Source organism: Erigeron canadensis, chromosome 1 (assembly GCF_010389155.1).
Source record: "Erigeron canadensis isolate Cc75 chromosome 1, C_canadensis_v1, whole genome shotgun sequence".
NCBI lineage: Eukaryota > Viridiplantae > Streptophyta > Magnoliopsida > Asterales > Asteraceae > Erigeron > Erigeron canadensis.
The window spans coordinates 34,295,386-34,310,478 of record NC_057761.1 but is presented as its reverse complement, the minus strand read 5'-3'; the positions used below and the strand labels follow the sequence as shown (position 1 = coordinate 34,310,478).

The 15,093-nt window shown below is 34.6% G+C and overlaps 2 protein-coding genes across 3 annotated transcripts; both read left to right on the top strand.

Annotated features, from left to right (window-relative positions):
* Positions 1-7,236: 7,236 nt before the first annotated feature.
* Positions 7,237-11,374, top strand: LOC122606427. Of its 2 annotated transcripts, none has more exons than XM_043779304.1 (10): positions 7,237-7,580; positions 7,679-7,781; positions 7,972-8,094; positions 8,664-8,960; positions 9,059-9,450; positions 9,551-9,650; positions 10,107-10,160; positions 10,269-10,355; positions 10,529-10,648; positions 10,891-11,374. In XM_043779304.1, exons 1-10 carry the CDS (start codon positions 7,498-7,500, stop codon positions 11,206-11,208), a joined length of 1,677 nt encoding a protein of 558 aa, XP_043635239.1. In that variant the 5' UTR covers positions 7,237-7,497; the 3' UTR covers positions 11,209-11,374. The 2 variants fall into 2 exon arrangements, with proteins under 2 accessions (XP_043635239.1, XP_043635238.1); XM_043779303.1 differs by having other exon boundaries at positions 7,240-7,580; positions 10,520-10,648.
* A 521-nt stretch (positions 11,375-11,895) lies between these two features.
* On the top strand, positions 11,896-14,656 carry LOC122584895 (G-type lectin S-receptor-like serine/threonine-protein kinase SD2-5). The gene has a single exon (XM_043756970.1). It carries the CDS (start codon positions 11,946-11,948, stop codon positions 14,493-14,495), a length of 2,550 nt encoding a protein of 849 aa, XP_043612905.1. The 5' UTR covers positions 11,896-11,945; the 3' UTR covers positions 14,496-14,656.
* The last annotated feature ends 437 nt before the right edge of the window (positions 14,657-15,093 follow it).

Here is a 15,093-nt window from a genome sequence, read left to right as displayed (position 1 = left end):
GAGAACCCTTTTTTTTGCGAGAACCTTTGAGAACTTTTCAAATCAAGCCCAACCGATGATTATTCTTTACATGAAAATTGTTTTTTGATTGTTTTTTGAATAACTTATGTGTAATTTTGAAGTTTATAATTGTGTGGGGGCATGGATTATCATCTGTTATACAATTATGTAGAGATTTGGATTCTTGATCACATGTGCACGAATATTGCTATGATTACACGTGATCGACTTGCATACATGTGATCATAGCAATATTCGTGCACATATGATCAAGAATCCAAATCTTCACATAATTGTATAACGGATGATAATCCATGCCCCCACACAATTATAAACTTTAACATTACACATAAGTTATTCAGAAAACAATCAAAAAACAATTTTCATGTAAAGAACAATCATCAGTTGGGCTTGATTTGAAAAGTTCTCAAAGGTTCTCAAAATAACTTTACCATATATATATATATATGTATATATATATATATGTGTTGGATAATATAAAACAAGTATTAAAGTAAAACAAATAAAACAATATGTTTTTCTTTACCAGAAAATCAACGTTCATCATGAAAATCATCGTGCATTAATTGTTTCGTGAATCTTCATGCATCAATTTATAAGGCTGTCCGGCACCTAAGCTTAAGTGTGAAACCCCTCACATACTAATATTTTATTATTTATTGTTTAATGAATAAATGCATGACCCCCATGATTTTTATGAATTAAAAAAATAATATGTGAGTATTCCATACCTAAGATTAGATACCCGACAGCCTTATATTACCATCCCATATATATATATATATATATATATTATATGGGACAAGTAGCTTGTGTCCCCCTAACTTTTTCATCATTCTTAAGCAAACCTCACTTGTTTACTCATTTTTTTTTTTTAATTATTTGTCCTTATATCATGTTCTTATATATACTTTGGTTGTATTATGTAATTATTAAAGGTGTTCGAGAATGATTGAATAGATATGGTATATATATTTTGTGTTTGTGGTGGGAACTTTACCCTTTCTCTAAGAATGTGACATCGATAACTTGAATTCTCTACTATTCCATGGGCTTATCATCATACTGAAATAAGTCAATATGGCACAAACGCAACTGTTTTTAATTTAGAATAGATTATAGATATTTGAATTATATTTTATTGTTCAATTTACGGAGCTAAAGATGCACGAGTAAATAGTTTAAGAAATACGTAAATGGACAAAATGGGTTGGCCCAAACCGGCCCACCTACCTCTACTTGAGCTTAAAAGTTAAAAGTAACCATTTTCACTTCACCCATTTCACTGGTTACCTAATCTATATGAGTCATTGTTTTTGTCACCAAGCCAAATAGCCAATGTCATTAATTAATAAACGGTCATTCAGGACACCGAAAAAAGAATAGTTGATGTTTTTGCTTCAGGGCATGGAAATCCTTAAATGCAATGTAATCTTATATATATCTATATATGCGCCGAGGGAAGGTCAATTTATTATTTAATATGTACACATGGTGGTGTTGTTGGGACAATAACAAATGGTGGTGTTAGGAACACAATTGAGAGCTGCAAATGCCTGCAATGATGATGTTAGAACTTAAATACTTCATATAGAGAATATACATATTTAAAAGGATTAACTTTTTGTTAGATGTGCAATATAGACAGTTTAATAAAATAGAAAAAGTTATTATACTACTCCTAATACATTAATAGAGGATATTGGTGTAATACAACGACCCGAATATATAGTGTAAAAAATTATTATTAATATTTTACTAGAGATGGAATTCTAGTGAAAAACTCAAAAAAGTCAAAGATTTACCGTCCAACAACTTTATCTATAAAGCCTTATAAAGGGTATTGAAATTAAAAAATTAAGCATAATTTCACTTCCCAAAATACTCCTCCCTATGCATAAAATCTATCTTTTCCATTCTGTCAATCTGTCTAATTATCCAGCAAATACTGAGGGACATAATGGAAATATATAGGATACTACTCGGTATTTGATTTTTGCGGTCTTATTTTTATACTTTTTAAATGTTGATGGACAGGTACAAGATAGATGTATCAGGATGAGCGTTGGTGGATAAGTGAAAAAATGAAGGTACGTTGTATATCACCCCACGGTTCTACACTTTCTTCAGGGGAGGGCTGGCGTGGATCAAGCATATTTAGCATGTTCATGAGACAGACAAATGTAAATTACTTAATTTGCGGTGAAGTGGGGGAACAATCACACTTCCAACGAGCCGAAAAGGATCAATATGTGTGTATATGTATGCATGAAGTACTATTTGGTCACACTTCATATTATTGTTATTTGGATGCCACTTATCGTTCTTTTACATGTTGTTATGCAGTCAAGACTGGTCGACCTAAATGCTGAGTTATGAAGCAGTTCGATCTTGGATCCAGAGACGATGCAAAGGTATTTGCTATTTAAGTTATCTATGTTTCCAGTTTTGAAACATTATCTGTTTATACCTTTTAAAGTGATCTGTTTAGTGGGTATGCTATGATCACACATGATGGATGCTTCTCTGAAACTAATAGAAATAGCAGTCATAGTGTCGTACCTTATCCCCCTTATGGGACAACATATCCAAACTAATGTTGGATGAGTGTGATTTGTGATAAACTGTTTGTTTAGTAAGGAATAGGAATTGTTACCTATTAGCTTTATTTCTTCGGTTGATTTTGTATACTATGTGAAGACCTACTTTTAAGTTTTTGTATGAAATGCTCTTTAGATAGAAACTGGTGAGAACACATGGTGCTGTTGTCGGGCTTCCCACCGAAGTTTTAATCAAGTCACCTAAACAAATTGGTTAAATAATGATGTTTAATAAAACTAAAAAAGCTTTTCGTAACATGAAGCGTGGCAATTTTATCTACCCGGTAGTTTACCTTGGATGTACTAAGAACTAATGGTATGTACATGTCTGCTTGGTAAGGAATAATTTTTTTAGTTATTGCCAAGATAAAGTTCAAGGCCCTTAAGATACAAAGCTGTCTGACTATATTTTCTTTGATGTCTAGATACAATTATTGCAAGATAAAGTTCCAGGACCTTAAGTTACAAAGCTGGCTGACTATATTTTCTTCCATGTCAAGATACAATATCCTTTAGCTTTATGGAATAACTATTTGTAACTGTTTGCAGCTTAAATCTACATTGCTTTTTCACATTGTCGGAACTAGCCCCGTTTCCGAAAACATTGGACGACATGTACACCTATAGTTTATCTGGCTTCATGATTATGGACGGTTCTACAATGAGGGTAGTGGGGGCAACTGCCCCTATTCCATTTTTGATACAATGTAATTTTTTAGAGGTATATTTGAAATAAATAAATAAATATTACAACAAATGTCATCGTCGTTGTCATAAGTTTCTTCTTTGGAAGTACATTATTTATGTTAGAAACATTATTTTTGAGATAAATTCTCTATTGGTAGAGAAAAAATCTTGAGTTTTAATTTTTAATAAAGTTGAAAAAGGAGTTTGAAAAAGGGTGAAGATTCTCCTAAGTTAAAGGTTACTTGAGGGGTAAAGTTGGAAGCTAAATTGTACATCATGGCTCCAAAATTTCAAAGACCAATATTAATGTAAAAGATAGATATTTCCATAACTGGCGCTCACCTGTGCTAAACTCGGTCTTCTCAACTCTGATCATTAACGAAATTCTTTTAGGAGTCCATTTTTTTCTCATTACGGGTGAGGGTCCATTTTTTTTAAACCCCCCCCCCCCCCCCCGAAGATGGATCTTATATATAATAAACGACTTTTAAATTTGACCGCTCACAAAAAATATACCGGCTTCGTCCCTGTTCATGATAGTGAGGTATATTATCTTTTATTTTTTGGTTTTGTTACTAAATTCTTGCATGCACATCACTTGAAATTTAAGTTTACGTTCTGCAAGTTTTATTTACCAAATTTGTACCATGTTTTTATAAGTTTTCATACTTTTCTTAATCACCGAGTTAAGATGTATGGACCTATGGGACTGTAGGTTCATGTTTGTAGATTTCTCAAGCTTACAAATGCTCACAATTTAACTTCATGTTGTTATCTCCTTTAAAAGGATTAGTTAACAGATATATATTTATCTTTAACTTTTGATTTGTTAACGAATTGGAACTAGCGCAGTTGTCCGGGAATGCGGCGGTGGTAGTGGCGAAGGCGATATGGTGGTGGCCGTCGCGAGTGGTCTAGATAATTGATGTAAATGTAATTTTTATATATTTTAAAAATAAGGGGGTCATTAATTTTTATATGCGTTGAAGTAAAGATATACATAGATTTGTCTATCTATTTTTATGTTTCAGGATAGTAAAGATGCTCACCATGTAAAAACTTACGAGGTTCTTTGAATGATAAGGACTTTCTTGAAGGTGTCACCATGTAAGTTGTATGCCAAGGATTTGCAGATATGATTATGAGTGTAGCCAAGGCGTCAACTCAGTGGTTATATTAAGTCATATATCATATCATGGGTATAGTTATTGTGAGTATTTAAATAAAGTATGTTTCTTTACGGATTATTCCAATTAATAAACTTTTATGTTTATTTTGTTTGGTCTTGATATATAATGGTAATTTTTACGGTTTGGTTTGCAATTATTTTCGTCGTCTCATCTCGCATGCTTTGTATTGTAATCACCGTTTAGCCGCCGCAACGCGCGGACACCATGCTAGTTGTCAATAAAGATAATTATTTTTTTCGCTTATTATCTTATTGTTGGGATTTCAAGCAGATAAACTATATACGAGCATGGTATCTGCACAATGCGGCGGTAGTAGTGGGGAATGCAGTCTGCTTTAATAGGGATTTTGGGTAGTTACGTAAAAACAAAAGTCCAAAGGCAAATAAGGTATTTTAAAGACAAAAATATTTAATTAGGGGGGGGGGATTTGCTTTATTAGGGAGTGCTAAACGAAGTCCTAAGCGCTTTCGTTAAGGTGCATTAAATAGTTGTATACTTACCATAAAAATCAGGGGTGAGCTTTTGATATAAAAACATACAATCTTTTTATGCACGTTAAGTGAAGCCCCTAAAGGCTTTATTTAGCATTTTCCATAAAAAACGTTTTTCAGATAGATAATTATTTATTTTTCAAATAAAAGATATAAAAGAATCTAAGACACCCCTCGTATGGTTTCAATTTTTGAAATCTTGACATCGGGTTATAGGTACAAGTTAACCATTAGGGGGAGCGGAGCCGAACCTGAATTTGGTTGTGTTTGAGCTCGAGTTTATTCAAACTTTTTTCATGAAGTAACCTAAATGAAATAATACCGCATTTAAACTGCAAAAGAAAAAAAAAAAATTTTCTTTGTTAAGTAACCGAAATGAAATAACACTATTTGTTTACTACTCGTAGTTTATATTTTTGGGTAGCATATAATTCCGAGTCCCACAAAATTCGGTACACGGACAGCAATGCAGCTCTGCTCTGCTCTCCATCCCCACTCCCCGATGTTTTCCCATTATTCAATACATTCTTTTCTCTTTCTATATATATATTATATAAAAATAAAAATACCCCGTAAATATAAAAGAAATGTCGCAGTATATACTTCACATATATTAGAGTATGTGTCTTTATATAATTTATAGGGAAAAGTACAAATTTTGTCCCTATAGTTTTTTAGAAAAACACGTTTCATTCCTGCCGTTAAAAACGAGTTTTTTTCATCCCTGTGGTTTTTATTCCGTTAAAATTTTTCGTCCATGCCGTTATGTCCCCCCCACCATAGTTGTTAAACTCGTACGAGTCGACTTGTACGAGTCGAGTCAAAATGAAGTAAAAACGAGGCGACTCGGTGGATGACTCGTATTTGGTCCAGACTTGTAACATGAATCGTTTTGTGTGGTGCGAGTCGGTCCGAGTCGTGTTCCGAGTCACGAGTCACAAAATAATTTATTATTTTTTGAAATTTTTATATTTATAAACTTATTTTTAACTTAATATATAATATAATACTACTTTTCTACAATAAAATATAGATTGTCAAATATCCTGACTCTTACGATTCGAGTTACGAGTCAAAAATTAGGATTTCGAGTCGAGTCGAAAACAACGAGTCGACAACTATGCCCCCCATGTGTTAGTCACGTGAGGGCCTTTTCGTCAGTTTGCACCAAAAATCGACCAAAAAAAATACGTTAATGCCACCGAATGAAGTCCATAATGTTTTTTCACCACCGAATGTTTTTTTGGTGGCTTAGAATTAGGGTTTTCAGCGTCTTTGATGGCGTAAAACAGAAGAATGGGGCGTCTAGCTAGCGTGCAACTTATCTGAGGGTTACAGAGCACCATCTCAGACGGTGGGGTGACTGTTCGGGACGTTGACCAGCATCTCAGATGCTACAATGGTCGTACCAGACAATGGAGAGGAGCTGGGCAGAAAATCTGGGCAAAAATGGGTGATGAACACACAGTTGACTTTTTTAAGTCAACTTTGACTTCGACCAAGAACTCTAATTTGAGCTACATAACTTGATTTGAGATGAAATTAAAGTATTTTTGTGTATTGTTAATCAGTTTGCACATGAATGAAAACAAACCCATTTCGAATCTGATCCAAAATCATAATTTATATGTAAATTTCGCTTTTGACCTAATTTTGTAGTCATAAACCCAAATTTTTGACTTGTATGTAATTTAACCCGGATTTTTGGTACAAACTGACGAAAAAGCCCTCACGTGATTAGCACGTGGGGGGGACATAACGGCAGGTACGAAAAATTTTAACGGAATAAAAACCACAGGGATGAAAAAAGCTCGTTTTTAACGACAGGGATGAAAAGTGTTTTTCTGAAAAACCACATGGACGAAATTTATACTTTTCCCTAATTTATATATTATCTTTCTATCTCTGTTACACCTTATTTCCATTTTTTTTCACACTGTACGTTTGCACCTTCTTTTAACCACCAAACCAAAATCTCTGTTTTAATGATATTACATCATCATCTATCATGCTACACACATACACATACATATATAGATATGATATGATACAGGTAGTCAGGTACCCACTCTCTAGTATTTAAGGTTGTGGGGTTGTTCCTATATTTACATTATATTTGTTTGTCGCCTTTCTTCAATTCCGTTTAATTTAGTTGTTTACTTACCCTTACTCAAAGGCATCATCATATGCCTTCTTAAATGTCACAAATAGACACATACATACATACACTTAACAATAATAATAATTCTCTCTTCAAAACTTCAATTTCCAACATCTTTCTATACATCTCATGATTAATTCATTCTATCTCATTTTTCATTTTTTTTTATATAAGTTAATTACAACTTCTGTACGTGTTCATATAATTAACGTAGTTTTTCTACACTAAAATGTGTTATAACTTACTTAATGATCATCCATAAACTGTCGGTGACTCACTCACTTTCTTATTTTTCCTTTCATCATTGTCAACAAAAACACACAAAAAGAAAGAAAAAGTAAATAGAGATGTTGAGACTCAGCTGTGATTCATCTTCACATAAGTCAACCCCTCCTCTGTCTTCTTCCCGCCATTCTAGTGATGTTCATAGGTATATTTACTACTAAGTGTTTTTTTTTGTAAAACAGGACAGTTATATGTTTTGAGACTTAATAATGTTTTGTTTGTGGGCTTGTTTTTAATTTCTAGTGGTTCTTGGAAAAATAACAATGGGCAGATTAAAATTGGCAAAGAAGATGATGGTGGTGATTTACTAGATATGTCACCAAGGCCTTGCTACAATTTTACTCCAGTAAGTGTATATATTACGTATTAGTAATTTTTACTGATATGTATATGTGTCTGTGTATGTATATAACTAGAAAACAAATACTTGTGTTAAGTTTCCTGTTTTTACATGTGACTTATTATTATTAGCAATATTATTAGATTAGATATTGTAAATATATATAAGCCTAACTTTTGTATGTTTTGACATATAGGAGAATGTAAAGTTGGGAAAGATATTGCCTGATCATCAATCATTTAGTTGCTCTGAGTCAGAGATGACACCGTGTTCTACTTCTTTTTCTTCCATCACTTCCCATGGTACACCCAATTCAAAGGTTGTTTTCCTGTTTTGAATCTCTTTTTGCTATGACTTTCATTGTATGTAGAAGCAGTGACAATATGGATCCATATACAAATGAATGGGGAAATTCGGTTTATGTTTACGGATACAACAGATGCATTATGAAATAATAGCTTATAAGAATATGGGTCATACAGGTCAAAGGTTGCCCAACGTGTTACCTTGAGGTTTAAAAGTATGTAAATCAATGTATTCAAATTAAAAAACTATTAGTATTAAAAAAATATTGTTTTTGTAATTATAATTTTACACACTAACAATTTATAATATATATGAACAAGAGTAGTTTGAAGTTTGAACAATAGTATTTCGGGATAATTGGGACCCATTTTGACTTGAACACAACCCATCTGATGTGTTCATTTTGTCACCTCTAAAATCAATATTTTGTGAAAATTACTGATAGGAAGAGGGTAATTTTGGGGTAAAACATTGTCAAATTGAGAACTATTTGATGCGTTTTTGTGACAGAGGGATCACTTAGTCTAATTTTCTGTTTTCATGTGCTTTATCTGATTTGTTCTCTGATGACTTTGCATATAGTCATCAATGGAATTGGTGAAAGAGATCAATGCCCTTGAAATGGAAATTCTTCATTTGGAACGTTATCTACTTTCATTGTACCGGACAAGTTTTCAAGACCATGTTGATTGTATACAATATAACGAGTCCCCTGTAGAACGTAAGATAAAATCACAACTACAACTTGTTACTGATCAGAAAGTCAGCTCTGATGCTTGGTTAAGTGGTTATGGTGGTCAACTTTACCCTCTGCAGGAGAGAATTACGGGTTTAAAAGATCCCATTAGTCCCGTCACCTCGAATTCATCATCTAGGAAAGTAAGTGTCACATCCGTGTGCAGTTTGAAACTCATGTTATATTAAACAGTTTGCTGTAAATGAACTACAAGAGACACCTCATTTGAGAGTAATTGCAGGAGAGAAAAGCTGCTCGTTATACTCATCGTAGTCTTGGGGATCACCTTGGAACTCCTTGTACCGATAATGCCCTTCTTGATGGGCCTGATAGACTATCTGAAGACATAATCAGATGCATTTCTTCCATCTACTGCAAGCTAGGGGATCAAAATCAATCTCCATCTGGACCTTTGGTTTCGTCTGCTTCATCCTTGACCTCATCTGGTACAAATTGCACCCGAAATCTTTCTGATACATGGAGTCCTTATTGCAATGAGGAAGCTACTTGGAACAGTAAACAGGAAAGCTTAAAAGAGGAAAGAGGTCCTTATGCTGCAATGATAGAAGTTCTGAAGATAAATGTTGATGATGATGGTTTTAATTATGCGGCGAAGATGCTAAAGAAATTCAGGTAGTTTAATAAACAACAGCAATGGTTTCTCGGTTATTTTTTTATATTTATTTATTTTACCTTCTACGTGTTCTAATTACTAGAAATTTTATCGATGTAGAGCATTGGTAAAAAAGCTTGAGAATGTTGACCCCGGGAAAATGAAGCGAGAACAAAAGCTTGTGTTTTGGATCAACATTCATAATGCTTTGGTGATGCATGTAGGTTTTTTCTTCTTCTTTACATTGTATGGATGGATTGCAGTTATGTTTTATCTCTAATATGTATAAGGGTATAATAATAAAAGATAAGCTTAAAAGAAAATGGGTCAAATGAGTCTAAAGTCCCCCAATATGTACTTTCAACTCATACAAATAAATTTGATGTATTGGAATAACAATTTTTGTAATCATATTTGATGCACTCGTCCGCAAGTTATAATCTTGGACCATAGGTGTTTTAGGTAAAACCAAATGGATCCGCTTTTCATATCTCTTAAAAGGTGTAGAATGGCCAAATAATCAACCCATGCAACCTGTCCATTTTGTCACCTCTTACTCCATGGTGCCATAAAAGTTGCAGTGTTGGACAATAGGTGTTATGAGTAGACCCATATCTGTTTACTCTTTGTTTATCCTGCTCTTATTGGTACACTTTTATGTGCTTATTTCTTGCAGGCTTATTTAGCATATGGAACACCCAATAACACAAAAAGCAATTCCATTTTAAAGGTATAACATCTGCAAATCTTTTATTTTTTCAATTAATATGTTCTTAACAATGATCCGTTTATTCCAATTAACATTTCCTTGCTGAGTTCATTAAATATCATATTACAGGCAACTTATAACATTGGGGGACATTCCATCAATGCATATATCATACAAATCTCTATATTAGGAATCAAATCACACTTTAGAGCACCGGTTTGTCTCTTATCTTTCTCTGACTGCTTTTAACATTTTTCTATTCATTCGTTTTGACCAAGTGGTGTTTTCTCTTGTGGTTTCCATATAATGACTAGTTGAAGAAATACAATATAAATTTATGGAAATCTTAAGGCATCTTAACTAACATAGCATGAACGCAGTGGCTACAGTCACTGCTGTCCCCAGGGAGGAAGCTGAAGACGGAGCCCAATAAACATATATATGCCATTGACTACCCAGAGCCTCTAGTCCATTTTGCCCTTTCGTTAGGGGCATTCTCTGACCCTGCGGTATGCATTTTTACTGATTTACATTTTGCACATTTGACATATTCTCCTTTTAGCAGAACTTTTTGATTTGACCCATTTCTGTTTAATATAGAACAGAACCCAAAACAACCCATTTATTAGTAAAACATGTAAAAAAAGTATCTGGGTTGTGTGGATTGTGCAATGCATTCATTGTTCTTTACACTTGTTCTTGTTATTCTTTGTGCCAAAACAACCCCTTTATTAGGAATCCTTGAATGTAGGTACGTATCTACAACGCAAAGAACGTTTTTCAGGATCTAAGGGTCGCTAAAGAAGAGTTCATACAATCAACGGTTTACGTGAACAAAGAAACAAGAATATACTTACCAAAAATCTTGTATTACTTTGCAAAAGATATGGCATTGAGTATGTCAAATCTTTTGGAGATGGTTAATGCATGTTTACCACAACATCAACGAATAGTCATGAAAACAAGCATCAAAGCAAAACCCGAAAAACACGTATATTGGTTGTCACAAAGTTGTATATTTCGATACGTGATTCATCGAAACATAGCTGAAGGAAGACTGTCTATTTGATGTTTAAGCTTTGTTTGTGCATTTGTGAAACTTGAGTAAATTTCTTAGTGACTCTCAGAGTGTATAGAGGTGTTTAAAGGACTATGAATAGTTGTGTATGAAGTTTGAACACACATTATATGCATTCATTTGCCTTTTTTGTGAGGATGATCTCTTTTTTGTCAAAGGTTGTTAAGAAAGGAGAATCTGTTTATATTGTAAATTAAGAATTGTAATGATATGTGTGGTAATCCACCGATCATAAGGAGGCGAAGTTATGCTTGGTTAGCTGCTAACATGGAAAGCAGATGAAGGTGTTCGGATAGTTATGCTTGTTTGGGATGATCGAACTTCTGTTGGTTTCAAAGTCATGCGCGCAGCCAACTCATCTTAGAGTTGGTTCGTCTTATTTTTTTCAATAAACTAATTTTTATATAAGTCGTTAGGTATTTTTACTTTTTACAAATAATTAATATAAGTACCGGGTCCGACCTTGAACCGCCCACTAGGCTGGTTTGATATCCTGTCCGGTTTTGAAAACATCGGATTTTGTAGAATTCTGTGGATGTGTGAAAAAATGAGAACTAGATAAGGGAATGACAAAGAAAGTAGGGAAAAGACAATGTGTCTGTGGGTCGACTACAGCATTGACTTGACTTCCTGCATGTTGTTATATTTGATATTTACATCCTGTATCTATACATTATCTTCTTGTTCTTCAATTCATTGGCTGTTGAGTGTTGTTTAATTAGTACCTGATGAGAACATCAAGGATTATTTGTTTTTTTCTCTTTGCCAATTTTCTCATATTATCTTGCAACTCGGCCACACCCAGTGCTCAGCTACCTAATGTATATCGTCCTGCAAATCTTTCCACCACATGGACCATCAATCAATCTACTATCAACTTTACACACACAGATGGAAGTATTGGATATATACTCGAAAATTTATTACCATTTCAATTTGCACTTGGCTTCTTTTGTCAAGGAAATAAGTGTGCCTCTGATTACCTCTTGGCCGTATTCGCTATTGAACCACTCGTTTTCCCATTATTTCCACTTCCACTAGTTCCACTTCCGTCCTCTACTGTTAGTTCTGAAAAACTTCCTCCTGTAGTTTGGTCAGCCAACCGAGACTATCCAGTCCAGAATAACGCAACACTAAATTTCACTGCCGCTGGAGAATTAGTCCTACGTGATGCAGATGGAAGAAAGGTTTGGACCACCAACACTGCAGGGAAATCTGTTGTTGGCATGAATTTGACCGTGTCTGGAAACCTGGTGTTGTATGATGTCAATAAAAAGGTGGTCTGGCAGTCCTTTGATCACCCGACCGATTGTTTGTTACCCGGACAGTCATTGTTTCAAGGTCAAAAATTGATACCTAGTGTTTCGTCAACAAATTGGACGGCTCAGAAAGGTATGTACGCCCTTCAAGTCACTGATAAAGGTTTGTTTGCTTATGTTGACTCAAACCCACCACAAGCCTATTTCAGTTACATTGTGGCTGGAAAAAATGAAGCTAAAGGAAAAAGATATGTTCGGTGGTTGAATGGGAGTCTGGGTTTATTCATAGATTCTGCTGTGGAGCCAAGTGATCCTGATTATAATATTTCCACTTCCATTTTTAATATTTCCATAAGTAATTGGTCAATGTCGGCGTATATGAAACTGATGCCAAATGGGCACTTGAAAGTGTTTCAATCAACATACGATGGGTGGACAGAGGCTGATCTACTTACGGACAGTGATTTTGGAGAGTGTGGTTATCCTTTGGTTTGTGGGAGAAATTCTATTTGCTGGAATAAGCAACAATGTAGCTGTCCGGCACCAAGCTATTTCAGACTGACTTATGAAGAGACCCACCTTGGTTGCTCCGAAATTACACCTCTCACTTGTAATGCTATCCAAGATCAAGTTTTTATTGCACTCGAGAATGTCAAATATTTCACCTCTATTGCAGACATGGAGAAAGTGGACATGGAGACCTGTAAACATGCATGTCTCAACAATTGCTCGTGTAAAGCAGCTCTGTTTCAGTATGATTCTAACGTTTCAAGTGGTGAATGTTATTTACCTTCTGAACTATTTACAATGGCTGCTCTTCAGAATAATAGTTCTGATTCATATGTGAAAGCTAAAGCTTTCATAAAAGTCCAGAACGTAAGAACCCAAAGAAAAAAAACTCAACTTGCAACTGCGATTGGAGTTTCTCTGTTTCTCCTTATTGTGGTGGTAGCTTTTATTATGTACATAGTCCACAAGAGAAGACAATATATTGAAATGCAAGAAGAGGAGAATTTCGATCAAGTACCAGGAATGCCCACTCGGTTTTTCTATAAAGAATTAAAAACCGCCACAGAGAATTTCAGTAAAATCCTTGGTGAAGGAGGATATGGAATAGTTTTTGAAGGGATCCTGGAAGATGGCTCTAGAATTGCAGTGAAGTGTCTTGATGGTCTTAAACGGGTTAAAAAATCATTTGAAGCTGAGGTCAAATCCATTGGCAGCATTCATCATGTGAATCTAGTAAGGCTCAGAGGATACTGCGTCTGGAAATCACAACGGCTTCTCGTGTATGACTTCATGAGTAACGGATCATTAGATCGTTGGATCTACCATGAAGATTTGAGGCACCCACTTGAATGGAAATGTAGAAAAAGAATTATCCTTCATATAGCTAAAGGTTTAGCATATCTCCATGAAGATTGTAGGCTACAAATCATCCACCTTGATATTAAGCCTCAAAACATACTACTAGACGACGACTTTAATGCCAAGGTATCTGATTTTGGGTTGTCTAAGCTCGTCGACAGAAACCAAACCCAAGTGATGACTACCTTAAAAGGAACCCCTGGCTATATCGCACCAGAATGTTGGAGCAGCTCAATCATCACCGAAAAAGTGGATGTATATAGCTTTGGTATCGTTCTCTTGGAGATCTTATGTGGAAGGAAGATATTTGATAGATCATTTCCGGAAGAAAGCTGGCACTTACTCGCCGTCTTTCAAAAAAACTGGGAGCAAGGAACATTGTTAAATATGGTTGACAAGTACAGTGAAGATATGCAAGCAAATGGTGCAGAGGTGGTGGAGATGATGAAAGTGGCTTCATGGTGTTTACAAACTGATTTTACGAAAAGGGCTTCAATGTCATCAGTCGTTAAGGTGTTGGAAGGAGGAATGAGTGTTGAATCGAACTTGGATTACAACTTCACAGATTTGAGAATGTGTAAAGAACCTGCAATTGCACAAGAGAAAGAGCTCACAATGCTCAGTCCTTGTATTCTTTCTGGACCAAGGTAGCCCAGAAGTTTCTTGTGGAATATTTCTATGCGTCTATCTTTATGATTGTATACGTACCTTAATTTTCCCAGGATCAACTTGATATATTTTGACTTAGATTTATACTCTTTCGAATTTTTTTTAACCATCCAAAAAAGCAATTTAGTGAGATTCGAACTTGATATATTTTGTTAATACCCATGTCTCCTGAACACTTGATATCATCTCATGTCATCTAATATGACATGATCAATTACCAATCTTTTATTATCATAAAATTGAAGCCTCGCCTATTAAGACAAAAATGGGACTCAATTTTCAAAGACAGAGATCCTCAAAAGTTACATTCAACTTTATAAATAAAGTTGAAACAACTTTCGCCCTTAGATAGATATCAAGAGTGAAGATCAAAATATCAACTTTGAATCTTAACCCTTAATTTATAATGAAAAGGTTAAAGATAATCTAATTTTACCTATAAAATTGGATCAACTTTAAAGTATTCTTATCAATTTTCAATGAGTTTTCTAGCCACAAAACATAATCATATAGTATTGTTCTATCATCGACTAATTTATAACATGTACTTTATAACCATCCTAATTATTCGGTTCCCATG